The sequence below is a fragment of the Solanum pennellii genome, chromosome 3 (genome assembly GCF_001406875.1).
Source record: "Solanum pennellii chromosome 3, SPENNV200".
NCBI lineage: Eukaryota > Viridiplantae > Streptophyta > Magnoliopsida > Solanales > Solanaceae > Solanum > Solanum pennellii.
The window spans coordinates 23,331,679-23,346,971 of record NC_028639.1 but is presented as its reverse complement, the minus strand read 5'-3'; the positions used below and the strand labels follow the sequence as shown (position 1 = coordinate 23,346,971).

At 32.2% G+C, this 15,293-nt stretch overlaps 1 protein-coding gene across 1 annotated transcript in view; it reads right to left on the bottom strand.

Moving 5' to 3' along the window:
* Positions 1-130: 130 nt before the first annotated feature.
* LOC107013269 (ion channel CASTOR-like) overlaps positions 131-15,293 on the bottom strand; it is a 57,453-nt gene continuing 42,290 nt past the window's right edge. The window contains 11 exon segments of the mRNA XM_027915593.1: positions 131-777; positions 1,524-1,617; positions 1,619-1,788; positions 7,875-7,967; positions 8,185-8,376; positions 8,633-8,731; positions 9,483-9,731; positions 9,867-10,003; positions 10,006-10,075; positions 10,411-10,593; positions 11,276-11,594. Coding sequence (XP_027771394.1) covers positions 574-777; positions 1,524-1,617; positions 1,619-1,788; positions 7,875-7,967; positions 8,185-8,376; positions 8,633-8,731; positions 9,483-9,731; positions 9,867-10,003; positions 10,006-10,075; positions 10,411-10,593; positions 11,276-11,594 — 1,810 coding nt within the window. The 3' untranslated portion in view covers positions 131-573.

Sequence of the window (15,293 nt, the reverse complement as noted above, 5' to 3'; positions counted from 1 at the left end):
CCTCCAATCTGATGCTAGTTGCTTTATCCTTTGCTGTACCTTCACGTTCCACTGGATATTTGACGAGTTACCTTATGACTAGGCAAAAACGGATTGTAAATAAACAATGTTGAAACATGCTCAAAAGAAATGATACATCAATGTTTTCCTGCATTACAGGACCTTTAAACATAATTAGTTTTGCCAACTCTGTTGTTGTAGAACAAATAGTAGGATTGATAAACAACATAGTTGACATCCTTAAAATGACATTATACACATTTCCATGAGAGAAAATATTCTACAGTGTATGCCATTTAGAGAAACCCGTCAGCAAATTTGTTCAGTCCTTTATCCTAGTATACTAAGTGAAGAGTTGATGAGGCAAAAAAATTGGTTGATTGTATCATGCTATGGTTCCTGAACCAAAATGTGAAGTGTAGTGCAATTTCATCTGCATCCACAACTCATTTATTTGAACAAGAGACTCGAGATGAGACTGACAATATCTTACGGCATCTTGCATTTATGGTACCAGTGATGCACGAGAAATTCAGGTTGGCTGGAAGGATTACATATTTCATTCCTTGTAAGCTATAACAAAAAAACATCCTTAACTGACCATTTTCTTCTCTCTGTTTTTGCTGGGGGATTGATGACTGCTTTGTCTGCATTAGCAAGACAGTAACCAATCACAATCTCTCTCCTTTGCCGTGCACGCAGAAGCACTTCATAAAAACTAAACTCCTCATTGTCACAAAGGTATAGGGATGCTCCTCTTATTTGCATCTCATTTCCCTGGAATGTTACAAGGTTTTATTAGTTGCATGCAATAAAAATAATAACTACATCCTTAATGGAGGTTGCAGAATACTAATCTATTATAGGAAGGCATGGCATGCTTCAGAATCTAGTGAAGCACTGAATACTGTCAAAATTTAAAATTGAGAAGCAAGCGATATACTTCAGCTCAAGTTAATAAAAATGAGGAATGTGTCCTAACAGACCTTTACTAATTGAATGTCTCATAACACAACTGAGAGTCAACCTAATTTGGAAGGACCAATTGAGTTGTGGTGCAATGGTGGGACTACTCCACCCTCAACCAGAGGTCTCAAGTTCGAGCCCTCGGTATGGACAAAATCTTGTCGGAAGCGCCACCCCCGAATAGGCCCTACAATGTGCTATTCGAATTTAGTCGGAGCTCCAATGCGGGCTACGCACATGGAAAACCAAAAAAAAAAAACTTACTTGGAAAATCTACAACAAAATTGTTTAGCTAGTTCTGTTTCTATTATCAAAAGAGAAAATGACTCAAAGATAGTCATTACTCTTTTTTATTGTTCACTCTCGTATTATGTTTTATTTTAATCTCTCTCTGTGTCTTTTTTTCTCTCTCTCTCTCTATATATATATATATAATACCCTGATATACATAATTGCTAAAAGCTCTGATAATACTGGATGTGTACTTGAGCAATTCACTATATTTGAGACAGAAAATCAGGAAACCCAGTAGGCATGACCCATGCCAGTTGCCTCACCTCTTCAGCAAACAGCTCTTCCAATACATCATTTATTTGAAGATCCTCTGCCACCATGGCCAGTGCCATGCTAACTAGCTCATTTGACAAAACAGTCACTTATCTTTGACATAGACAAGAGGTTTTTAGTCCTCGGGTCCAAAATTTCACTGATTATAACTGACTTATCAGAAGCCTGCTGCATCTCCTCTCTCCAGGTGCCCAGGGAGGAGCTACCCCCATGAACTTTGGAAACCATAGATTCTCTGTATGGGAGGCGTTTGGCCTGCAATACCAGAAAACAGATTTCTGAGTGCGTGATCCGATATCACAGATTAAAGATTGAAGTAAAATAGAATTAAATCATCTCAATAGAATTAGGTTTAAAGTGCATATGAAAATAAAGAAACAGTAGGTCTAAATAGCAGCAACATTTAACAAGATAATACAAGAATATTGCTATTTACGAAAAAAGAAATCATGCATCTACATTAAATTCAAAGGGGCCGATGACTGCATTTTTCCTCGAGAAACCTTAGTTCTTTGCAGTTAAATTTGAAAATATGCTAATTGTTCAATGAGTTAGAGGATTTCTACATCCATTCCTGGATCCTGTTGATAATGTCTACTATAGTAAAGCAATACTCCGGATCAAGACCAAACCTACTGGTTCTGCAAAGGGACGACCCCAAAATTCACACATACCAGAAGGAAAAAATGCAAGTGTTTCATGGCAAAGACTAACTCTGCCAAATCAGTCAAGAACTAAGAGGCAGTCTGATCGTTTAGACACGATAACAATGAAAAAAAAACAGAACCCTGGAAACTTAAGGATATTTTTAAGCAGAAAGTTTTTGAGAGTGTAATTTTTCACGTGGTTGGAAGAGAGCGGAGTAATATTGACAGCTGAGAATTTTTGAACAAGACAGATTTATGTCAGCTATTGCATCACACACAAATGTTCAGGTAAAGATGATGACCGCCTATGTTTGCGCAGACCTCTCAAAATCCTTGCCACACCCGTGTTGATTGATACAATTGGGATGTGGGTGTGAGATTCACACTGAATTTGGTAAACCTAACTTGGGTTCTTTGACTTCACCTATTGCCAAGAAGTTTAGGTTGATCGGTTATTTGAAATGATTTTTGGTTTGTCATNAATTGTTTTGAGTTTGGACTCTCTTTAATTTTAAATTTTAATATTATATTATATTTTTAATTATTTTTTATTGACCCACGAGTCGGCCCTAGCGATATTTCTCAAGCCCCACAAATCAGCAGGCTTATTGAGGCCGGACTAAAAAGCTCTTTTTCCAAATGGGCTCTAAAAATCGTAGCCCAACCCTATTAAATCCCGAGTTAGGCCAGGCCGGCCCAACAAGCCTGACCCATATTAACGGCTCTATTCATTATGCCTAGAATTTTAATTAAGAATCTTGAATTTGAGTTTTAGATATAAAAAAAAATCTTATTGGAAGAATCACTACGACTATAGTACACCACCTTTAATGTGTGTTCTGTATGTACACTATTTAAATAACTAACATATATATAAATACTAGATAGTTAAAGGCCCGTTCACGGACCCAATATAATTAATTATCTTTATAATTTTAATTTTTTTAAATCTAAATTCACATATTATTTGATCATAATTTCTAAAATTTTCTAGCTTTTTAAAAAATTACAAAAATTCCCTATCAGATACATCTCTCTCCTCTGTCAGATACATCACTATCTCCTCTCGTATACATACATATCCTCTCTGAATACATCCTCATTCCCTCTTTAATACATCACTATTGTTTCTTGGATACATCTCTCCCCTCTAGGGTACATCCATATTCTCTCTCAAATATAACTCTATGCTCTCGGAATCATCCGTGAGCTATGTGTCTGCAAATTTCTTGAATATCAATGTATAATGACTGATTTATCCGTATGTCTGCTGATAAATCTAAATTTTTTTAATTCTAAGAATTTTTTTGTAATTTGAAAAAAAAATAGAGATATAATATAATTAACTCTTAAAACTATGAAAATTTATGTTATTTTAACTTAATTAATGTGACATATTTTTCTCTGTAGTCAATTTCACAAGAATGATGTATTAATATATTAATAACATTTTGACTTTAAAATATCCATGTTATTCTTAGTAAGAAGATTTATAGTCATATGAACATCTATGGTTTGTTTTAGACCACGAGTTTTAATTTAGAACTTTGCCCATAATAATGTTTAAAATTGCAAAATTGCCATTGGTTGTCCTACTACTGCACTCTTCTATATAATAGAAATATATATATATATATATATACATATATATATATATCATATATTATTATAATAATTATAAGTGGGAAGCTATTAACTTAAAAGTTGAATTACCATTTTGTCCTTATTTTATCCCCAAATTAAATTAAATATTAGTATATAATTAATTTAATATTAAATAATCATATTTAAATACATACATCTAGACACAATGGTTTAAATTCTAGTTATTTACATACTGAGTAATAATTATATTATATTATCCTAAATACTAAAAATAAGAAGGTGTAAGGTCAAACTTTGAAAGACAAAAATATTTTATAGAAAATTGTTAGAAATTATTTCATAGGAAATTGTTAGGAATTACTTTTTTTAAAAAATAAAAATTATCTATTCTTTCTCTATAATTAATGTGATTAAATGATTAAATTTGTTATCCTCTCTCTTTAGTTAGTATAATTAAATGTATTGAATTATTAGTAAAAACAATCACCTTTCCTCTGCCCCATGTCTAAGATCACTTAACTTCTGAAAATTAACTTAAACAACTCTTCACCTTTTCATCTTATCCAATGAATCTTTAGCTATACATATGTATCATGAAAAAATAATTTTTCTTTACCACTTGCCTCGTGTTGATGTGAATCATTATGCAATTTTCAGGTACTTTTTTTTTGTTTTAAAATATTAATATTTGTTGATCCTCATTAGAATGATATTTTGTATCATAAGTTTTATCTTTACCATTTTAGATTGTTTTTTTTTGTTACGGGAGGAAAAAAACTCTACTGCTTGTGTATTTCTTTTTACTATATATATTGTTATAGTAAAAATCTTAAGAATGATATGAATGTTGTATTTATTCTTATCTGTTTAATTTTTTTGTATTCTTTACCGATTTATACTTCTTTGATATAATCTTCTCTGAAATTATGAATGTTATAAGTCTATTTTTATTAGTGCTGAAATTACTAATTTATGACATTTAGATTCGTTTTTAAATGTACTTTTATAATATTTATTTACTTTTTTCTTTCCTTACTAATATAGTTTCTTTAAGTAGCTACATATTTGTGTATTTACTAATATGGAGCGTAATGAGAGATTATTAAGGATAAGTCATATAGATATATTCATATTATTAGATGCTATAGTAATATAATTATTTTTCCATATTTCTTGCTTGATGGTCAATGTACTATTCGATTATTATGAATTTTATTTAATGAATAAAATATAAATTGGTAAAATTAATATTTCTAATTTCAACATTCTATATAATAATTCAACTTTATAATAATTGTAGGGGATAAACGTGCAACGCACGTTTCGGAAACTAGTATATATATATATATATATATATATATATACTGCGGCCCCTTAAAGTTATCCGCATAATTCACTTAGACACTTCAACTAGGGCTAGTAACTATTGAACACCTCTACCCTCTCAAATTTGAACCATTTAAACACTTAATGCAGATGTGGTGTGGTAAGCGCGTGAAATCAATATTTTAACATTTTTCCTTTTCCTTTTCAATTTTTTCTTTTTTATTTCTCATTATTTTCTTAAAAAATAACAATCTTTTTCTTCTTCCTCCCTGTTAAAACCACGCCTACTGGCTATTGCAACCATCCATCACCATTTTTTTTGCCACAAATTTTCGTCTTTTTTTTAAAAAAATCATCTTATTTTTGTCACTTCCGTGGAAAAAAAATGAATATCACCAGTTCTTTATCAGATAAAATGGAGATTATTATGTACGTCTTCTTTGCCCGAAAAAATGGAGACCATCCATATCTTCTTTGTCGGAAAAAATGGAGATTATTATTTAAATATTATCTCTCTCCATCTTCACCTCTCCCCACACACACCCATTCTTCCTCACAAATCGAACATAAAATAATAATTTGAAAAAAAGAAAAGAAGAACAAAATTTAAGAAAACATTATCAAATTAAATGGAAATACGAAAGAAGGCATAAAGTTCAATAAAAATGATAAATTCACATATAATATATGTTAAAACCTCTAATTTTTCTAAATGGAGGTTAACAATGGCGGACAAGGTAAGTCTATTAGGGAATAGAAGAAATGGAAAGGTTTGAGGTGGGTGGGGTGCGGCGGTGGGATTAGGGAGTGTATAATTTCATTTACTTTTTTAGTTTAAAGTATTTCCTTTTAGGATTTTGTTATATTCAAAATATATTTTTATAATTATTTTGAATTAAAATGTCACATGTCTTTATTTGATTTGTCATGTTGCCACCTCATATGCATGTGTATTACACGCACTCCCTCTCTAGACTAAGTTTCAGAAAAAAGTTCAATAAGTATTTATTTGTTGAAGATTGGAGTGGCTAATAGGAACAAGGTAGAGACAACTTTAAGGGGCGACAGATGACTTAAGCATATATATATATATATACACATACACACACACACACTAAAATCAATCAACAATCGTGGCAAAATGTTCCTCATGGATATCAAAGAAGAATAGTGATACCTCAAATTCCACAGAATTTCAAACTCGATCAACTAATGCAAATCACTCTTGATTTTTCTAAGAAGGGTAGAAAACTTTAATAAAATGAGAGGAACCCCTCTATTTATAGCCAACAAAGGGTAGGTGTGAACATGTGTTTATTAGACCTTATTGGAAAAAGTGCAACCCTTCAAAAAAAAGTCGTAATCCTTCGAAACAGTAACAACTCTTCAGAAAATTCACAACCTTTTGAAAAAATCACAACTCATCGGAAAAGTGATAACCCTTCGAAAAGTCACAACCTTTTGAAAAAGTCACAACCCTTCAAAAAAATCACAACCCTTCAAAAAAATCACAACCCTTCAAAAAAATCACAACCCTTTGAAATAGTTGAGGATATTATAATAATTTAACATTCAAGTTAGAGAGCTAATGCTTTTAAGGTAGTATAGATATCGATATAGATATATAGATATGCCAGATTTGTAGGTCAACAAATTTTTGTTATATAACTTGCATATATGTACGAGATAACTTATAGATAAAATATTAATCCCTCCGTTTCATTTCTTAGTTTGATTGGGCACAGAGCTTATGAGAATAAAGAATAGTTTTGAATCTTGTAATCTTAAACTATACGTGTATAATATATAAAAATGTGTTTTGAATCTTGTGATCTTAAACATGTCACGTGGGATGTCGGAACCAAAGTGTTGCTAACAATTAAAATAACAACATACCCATTGTTATCCCACAAGTAGGATCTGGGGATGGGGAAGGTGCATGCAGCCTTACCCCAACCTTGGGAGATAGAGAGGTTTTTGGTAGACCCTCGATTCGAGAGAAAGCATATCAAAAAAGAAATAACAGAAGAAATCACGCCAAAATGTGTATATAACTATATCTCTCTCTATATACATACTTTCTTAAAAGTGAACTCTCTGACTTAAATGTTAAATCACTATAATACCTGCAACTTAAAACACTCAATTTAGTAAGAGGATTTTATTTGATCCACTGTGATGGGTCTCCCAAAGTTGATGGTGCTTGCGCTAAGGAAGCAACTAAGCATAATACTTTAGTGATTGATTATGTAAAGCTTATCGTTTGATTTTTGTCTCCTAAAGAGACTTTTGTTACTGAGGTATGTATGGAAGCTTTGATTAGTATATGAGTATGATCATATTCACATGAAAGTTTTCATGACGGAAAATTTTACATTTAAGTCGGTCACTTTCTCTTTTATGTGGTTATTCATGTAGAGAATATTTTCTGATTGTTTACCATAGAAGATTGTAAACTCATTGTTATCATTTCTTGATTATGCAGAAATTTTTTTTGACCACCGATGTTTTGGCTTTAATATAGCAACTGACTGTTGTTTTTTAAAATCAAAATTAAAAATTAGGCTGTCAGTCATATTTCGACTTCGAATGTGATCACTCGAATAATTTCTCTAGTTATCAATAAAATTAAATAACCTTTTAGAACGACCATATCATAAATCTAAACAATATGAGACATTAATAGATGTAATGGGGATTAGGGCACAAATTGTCATAAATGTGGCATAGGATAAGAAATAAAATATCCCTTCTACAAAGTACCTGAATATCCCGTATTTACAGTAGTGTGGCAAGTGATCTGGAATCAGCCTGAATTGCGGAATCTTCCACTGATTCATCAGCCAAAATTAAGATCTGTACATAAAAGAAAAGAAAATTCAGAACAGTGATACAAGTTATAAAAGACACAATATGAACAAGAACACCCCAGAAAACCCATCTTATTCCCTCCACCCACTCCAGCAGAAGAGAATAACGGATCGAATCTATCTGAGCATCGTTAAAATCAGAACATAGTCACTTCATATTACCTAAAAGAGCATCTTTTACATATTTAATGAATCTTACTCACCGAGTCAAATGATTCCAAGGGAAGACTTTCTAGATGGCGTCGAATAACAGCATTACCCTCACGGTTTACCAGTACTATGTTTGCCAGCCGGGTAATATCCAGGCCACAATCCGTTAGCTTCTTTTCTCTTTCCTTCTCAGGGACTTCATTAAACACCCAAACCCATGTGCTAAGAAGGCATCCAATGAGTAGCTGAGTTTGTTGGAGTTACAGAGCATCATTTTGGAAAATTGGTCAGATCTTAAATACTTTCTTCTTTCTGGGCTTCTCTGGAACTAAGAGAAGGAATGGGAAAATATTCAGGAATCAGAAAACTTAAAAGCATATATACAGGCTGACAGGCGGTGGGTAGATATGGAAAACAAGCAGGAAATCTCTACCCCCATAGTCTATAGAGAAAAGCTTGCATGAGTAAGGAAAGCATACAGTTGTCTCCTCACAAGATTACCATTATCATATCCTCCATATCTCGTCGCCAACCACAAAAAAGAATCCGCTCTGCAGTCTTTGAGATAATTAACTTCTTTGGCAAGTTTCCCCTCTGAACCTGCAGCATTCATGTAAAATGAAAAGGAATTAGGAGCTTTCATTTAAACTCACCACAATCATATCATCAATGTCTCGTCTCCATCCAGTTAGTAGAATCTTCTGTGGCTTTCTTGTTGGTCAGACAATGTGCATCAAAGATGCTTCTTTGACCTGAATAACCAAATTAATTATACCTTAGAAAGTCTATTCATGCCATGTTCTGCTTGCTAGAATTCCATGCCTGGAAGCAGAAGAGGATTTCCTTCATGTGATCCACTTAAACGTTGAAGTTGTTGAGTTTTTTCCACTCCATTTATTAAGTAAGACTTCTAATGATTATCATGAATCTAATAAAAGCTTTTTGTGTCCTTTGAGTGGCTGGCATTAATAATTTTTGCTTGCAAGCTTAATTATCTCTGCAGTATGAAAATTTATGATCTCTTTTTTTTTTCCAGAGAGTAACAACCTTTACGATCTCATTTAAATCTCTACAATTTCATAACCTATAATCTATTGATCATAATAAATATAGAATTCAGTTCATCTTCTCTGAGTAGAAGTGGAGGACAAAAGGTTCTTGACATTAATCCGGATCTGAATTTACACCAAATTCAACCCATTTATCTTATTGATGAATATACTTTTAAATAATATTTTAACTTTGTGATGTATATGCTTTTTCATCATAGTTATAATATGTGAATTGGGTTGACTACGTTTTCAAGCAGAGAAACAAAAGAAAGTATTTATCTTAGGAAAAGAGGAAGCACCATAGGCAGTGCTGCTGTAGCATATGAGTCATCATCCTCAGCAATAACAAGGACCTCATCCCCTTCTTGCAACTCATATGAATCATCGGGATTCAGTATTATTTTTCCACCTGATAATGCCACCTTGATTCCACAAGGAATAGCATCAGGAAAGCTGATTAGGACTTCTTCAAATTGCATGCCATGCAACTGTGGCCATTTCTTAATGTAGAACTCACAATTCTCAAATCCAAGGATGTCTTCCCATTTCTGCCATTGCCAAGTCCATGGAGAAATAAATTAGATTCATGGCATTGATATACTTCCCTCTCCTACTCAATGTAGTAGCTAGGATAAAATTAAACATTAGTCACCATACAAAGTTGACCACAGCTAAGAGTTGACCTCCGCAAGACCTGGCTGTCTAGCACATTGAATCATTAAGCGCCCAATTACATCATGAGCTACCACAGTTTCAACAAGATCTCCGCCAACAAGTTTCACAAGGACCTCATTATCAAGATCATCGAGTTCAACGTGTCTATTGCTCTGACCTGGTCAGCGCTCCTATCTTCAGCAAGGACAACTATTGCACGAGCCTTAGAGACAGACACCTACAACAAATTTACCCAGTGAGCTCAAAAGACATTTAACTTGCAAATTCTGGACAACTTCAGGAGCCTTTATTAAACAATCAGCATGAGACAAGAAGTGGCATCTAGATGAAAAGCTGTTTAAAATCAGAAAAGAGAAAAAAGAGAAATTGTTACCTTTGTCAAGAAAAAAAAGAAAATCAGAAAAGAGAAACACTAGCAAAATTTCCCAATAAAGCATTGCATGATAGAATCAGATTTCTGAAAAGAAAATGGCATTCAATACCAAGGTAATAAAAAAGAAAGAAAGGTCTTTGAAAACATAATTAATGCTTCAAAGCAAAAACAAAGCATACCTTTTTCAGGTCAGCCAAAATCAGGGGGCTTCCACTTCTGCATATGACAGAAGTTCCTCTAAAATCAAACTCCATTTTAGCACTATCAAGTTCCATCTCTTCTTTATCCCGCTCAGCCATGACTACAACAGTTCCTCCCCCCAAACTCTCATTAGCTATCGCAAGTTGATTCAATAATGATCCCTGGGTATACAGATGTACTCTTAGTGAATAAGGCCAATACTTCTTCCAAGTCACTTTAAGTTGTCTACAGAGTTATATTAAGATATCTCCAGCAAATACCAGTAAGACTCAGCTGCATAATGTATATTTAAGTGAGTGTGTGTGTGTGTGTGGGGGGGGGGGTTGAGAATTTTACCATTTTCAAGAAAATATGAGTGTTTGGCAAGGTCAAGTAATCAAAGTTCAATGATTGTTCTCAATTGTGTTCCAATTCCTTATATAATGAAGATTGTTGTCCTGGTCAATCAAGTATTTCATGGAGCATGATAAATAATTGGGAAGGACTTCGAACAATTGATAAAAGATAGCATCATTCTACTTGGCAGACAAATAAGCAATAAAATTAATGTGATTCTTCTGATTCTACTACACTCAATTATAGAAAGAAAAAGAAGGATCAAAGGTTTGGAGCTTCTCTCATTTTCTTGGAGTAATGATGGGGGAAATCTGAAGTAAAATTAGAGAAGGCTTCTGAGCAATGCAAAAACAAGAAATACCATACTAAGGGGATTGTGACTCAGATCTGGAGCTAACATTAGTCAGCAGTTTGGGGGAAGTTATCTAGACAAAGGAAAATGAAAGCAGATCATTTAAACATATGAGCTTGTCAAAGAACATAGTCTAGCTAATTACAAGGATTCACCAGTTTATCACTCCAACCAAGTATAAGTGTGTGGTTCTGCTCAACTACTTCACTTCTTCCCTTCCTAAGTGAGTCAAATTTCTCAGAGATTGCATCAGAAACTAGTCCGAGCATCATGGCAAATATCAGCATTCCACCAAAACTAATAGAAACTGACACTAGGCGTGCACCAATGCCTTCAGAATTAGTATGATTTCCTGAATCTGCAGCATACGTCCATGATAACTAAAGGCAGTCTACTATGCTATCATCTGTCACGCCAAAAAGTGCTAAGCCACCAAGACAAATAAGGAGCAGAGTGGCAACTAATGTAACAATCCTAAAAATCGAATAGATAAATACTTTAGGTGATTTAATGATTATTTAAAAATCTGAAATTTTAAAGGTATAATGGTGCTTTCACGTATTAATTAAAATAAATCAAATTTTTTATTAAGTTAATTAAATCCTATTTTGACTAAGTCTTGAATTTAGTCTCATAATCCTAATAATTCTCTCTCTCACGTTCTCCATCTCTCTCTCACGTTATTCTGCCAAACACAACAAAAACCAGAGAATACATCAAGAGTTCTTCACACTTGAAGAACTCACAAGAATTTTTAAGTAAAAGACAAAGTAATCAAAACGTCAAGGTTAAGAGAGGTTCGTCGAGTGGGGTGTACGTTGAAGTGAATTGGGCGTAGTTTGGAGGAGTTTCCGAGCAGCAGCTTCACACTTGAACAACATCAAAAGGTATGGGTTTCTCTCCTGAAATTCTTTCTCCAAGAGTTCTTTCCTTCGAACGTTTCTCAAGCTCTTTAAAACTAAGATTGTTCCCCTTTGTATGTCCTTGTCCTTAGCTCCCAAACGAATTCGTAGGATAGGTATGTTGTGATGCTAGACTGAGGCATGATTGACGTATTTATATTAAGTGAACGTGTTTTATGTGAGGGAAATTATGAAAATGATATTCGAAGTGTAACCAAAAATTGGTGTTGTGTGTGCATTGTGGGCAGTGGCTTTAGCCACTGTTTTGGGTTGAATATTCATGTATTTTTGGTGTATTTTATATGTGTAATGTATGTGTTATTCGTGATGTTCATATGAGGTGCAATGTGGCTGATTTTAAGTGGGAAGTCTTAGCTAAAACAACAATGAATCTACACCAAAAAATGTGTTAAACGAATCATGAAAGTACCTCAAAATGAATGTATGAATATTGTTAAATGAAGGCTAGAAAACTTTAATTAAATTTCCAGTATTGGATGATGAGGTTTTGGTCAAGAAAAGGTGCACCACGTACTATGTAAAAATGAAAAAAAAAAATCTGTGAGGTCAACAGGGTTAGAACCCGCGACCTCCCCTTGCTATGTTAAAAGAAAAAAAAAATGAAGGAGCTAAGGGGAATCGAACCCCTTAGCTGCTGGTTTTCGCGAGGGAGAAAAGAAAAAGGGAAAAGAAAAGAGGCTGGGGGGAATCGAACCCCTGGCTACTGCTTTTCGCGAGAAAAGGGGAAATAAAATGGGGCTGGGGGGAATTGAACTCGCGACTTGGGGGAAAGAGGAGGAGGAAATTAACTCAGCAAATAAATGGGAGGCGTGTGATTCGAACCCACGACCTCCAGATACGCGCGAAAGAAAAGAAAAAATAAGGAAAAGAAAACGCGAGGTGTGGGAATCGATCCCACGACCTCAAGGATGAAGGAATGGGCGAAATTAATTAAGAAAAGAAGTGAGGCTGTGGGGATTCGATCCCACAACCTCACTGCTGCTTGCCCCATTTAAATAAAATAAAGATAGAGGGGCTGTGGGGGTTCGAACCCACCACCTCCCTATTGTAGCGAATTTAACTCTAAAAAAAAATCAAAGGGGTTGTGGGGGCTCGAACCCCCAACCCTTCGGTTAACTAAGAGTAAAATTAAAATAGAAAATTATTCCTTCCATGTAAATGTTGAGATTTAATTTAGAATTCTAATTAAAATAGAAAATTAATCCTTTCATGTAAATGGTGAGATTTAATTTAGAGGTCTAATTAAAATAGAAAATTAATCCTTCCATGTAAATGTTGAGATTTAATTTAGAGTTCTAATTAAAATAGAAAATTAATCCTTCCATGTAAATGTTGAGATTTAATTTAGAGTTCTAATTAAAATAGAAAATTAATCCTTCCATGTAAATGTTGAGATTTAATTTAGAGTTCTAATTAAAATAGAAAATTAATCCTTCCATGTAAATGTTGAGATTTAATTTAGAGTTCTAATTAAAATAGAAAATTAATCCTTCCATGTAAATGTTGAGATTTAATTTAGAGTTCTAATTAAAATAGAAAATTAATCCTTCCATGTAAATGTTGAGATTTAATTTAGAGTTCTAATTAAAATAGAAAATTAATCCTTCCATGTAAATGTTGAGATTTAATTTAGAGTTCTAATTAAAATAGAAAATTAATCCTTCCATGTAAATGTTGAGATTTAATTTAGAGTTCTAATTAAAATAGAAAATTAATCCTTCCATGTAAATGTTGAGATTTAATTTAGAGTTCTAATTAAAATAGAAAATTAATCCTTCCATGTAAATGTTGAGATTTAATTTAGAGTTCTAATTAAAATAGAAAATTAATCCTTCCATGTAAATGTTGAGATTTAATTTAGAGTTCTAATTAAAATAGAAAATTAATCCTTCCATGTAAATGTTGAGATTTAATTTAGAGTTCTAATTAAAATAGAAAATTAATCCTTCCATGTAAATGTTGAGATTTAATTTAGAGTTCTAATTAAAATAGAAAATTAATCCTTCCATGTAAATGTTGAGATTTAATTTAGAGTTCTAATTAAAATAGAAAATTAATCCTTCCATGTAAATGTTGAGATTTAATTTAGAGTTCTAATTAAAATAGAAAATTAATCCTTCCATGTAAATGTTGAGATTTAATTTAGAGTTCTAATTAAAATAGAAAATTAATCCTTCCATGTAAATGTTGAGATTTAATTTAGAGTTCTAATTAAAATAGAAAATTAATCCTTCCATGTAAATGTTGAGATTTAATTTAGAGTTCTAATTAAAATAGAAAATTAATCCTTCCATGTAAATGTTGAGATTTAATTTAGAGTTCTAATTAAAATAGAAAATTAATCCTTCCATGTAAATGTTGAGATTTAATTTAGAGTTCTAATTAAAATAGAAAATTAATCCTTCCATGTAAATGTTGAGATTTAATTTAGAGTTCTAATTAAAATAGAAAATTAATCCTTCCATGTAAATGTTGAGATTTAATTTAGAGTTCTAATTAAAATAGAAAATTAATCCTTCCATGTAAATGTTGAGATTTAATTTAGAGTTCTAATTAAAATAGAAAATTAATCCTTCCATGTAAATGTTGAGATTTAATTTAGAGTTCTAATTAAAATAGAAAATTAATCCTTCCATGTAAATGTTGAGATTTAATTTAGAGTTCTAATTAAAATAGAAAATTAATCCTTCCATGTAAATGTTGAGATTTAATTTAGAGTTCTAATTAAAATAGAAAATTAATCCTTCCATGTAAATGTTGAGATTTAATTTAGAGTTCTAATTAAAATAGAAAATTAATCCTTCCATGTAAATGTTGAGATTTAATTTAGAGTTCTAATTAAAATAGAAAATTAATCCTTCCATGTAAATGTTGAGATTTAATTTAGAGTTCTAATTAAAATAGAAAATTAATCCTTCCATGTAAATGTTGAGATTTAATTTAGAGTTCTAATTAAAATAGAAAATTAATCCTTCCATGTAAATGTTGAGATTTAATTTAGAGTTCTAATTAAAATAGAAAATTAATCCTTCCATGTAAATGTTGAGATTTAATTTAGAGTTCTAATTAAAATAGAAAATTAATCCTTCCATGTAAATGTTGAGATTTAATTTAGAATTCTAATTAAAATAGAAAATTAATCCTTTCATGTAAATGTTGAGATTTAATTTATAATTCTAATAGAAATAGAAAATTAATCCTTTCATGTAAATGTTGAAAATTTAATTTAGAGTTCTAATTAAAATAGAAA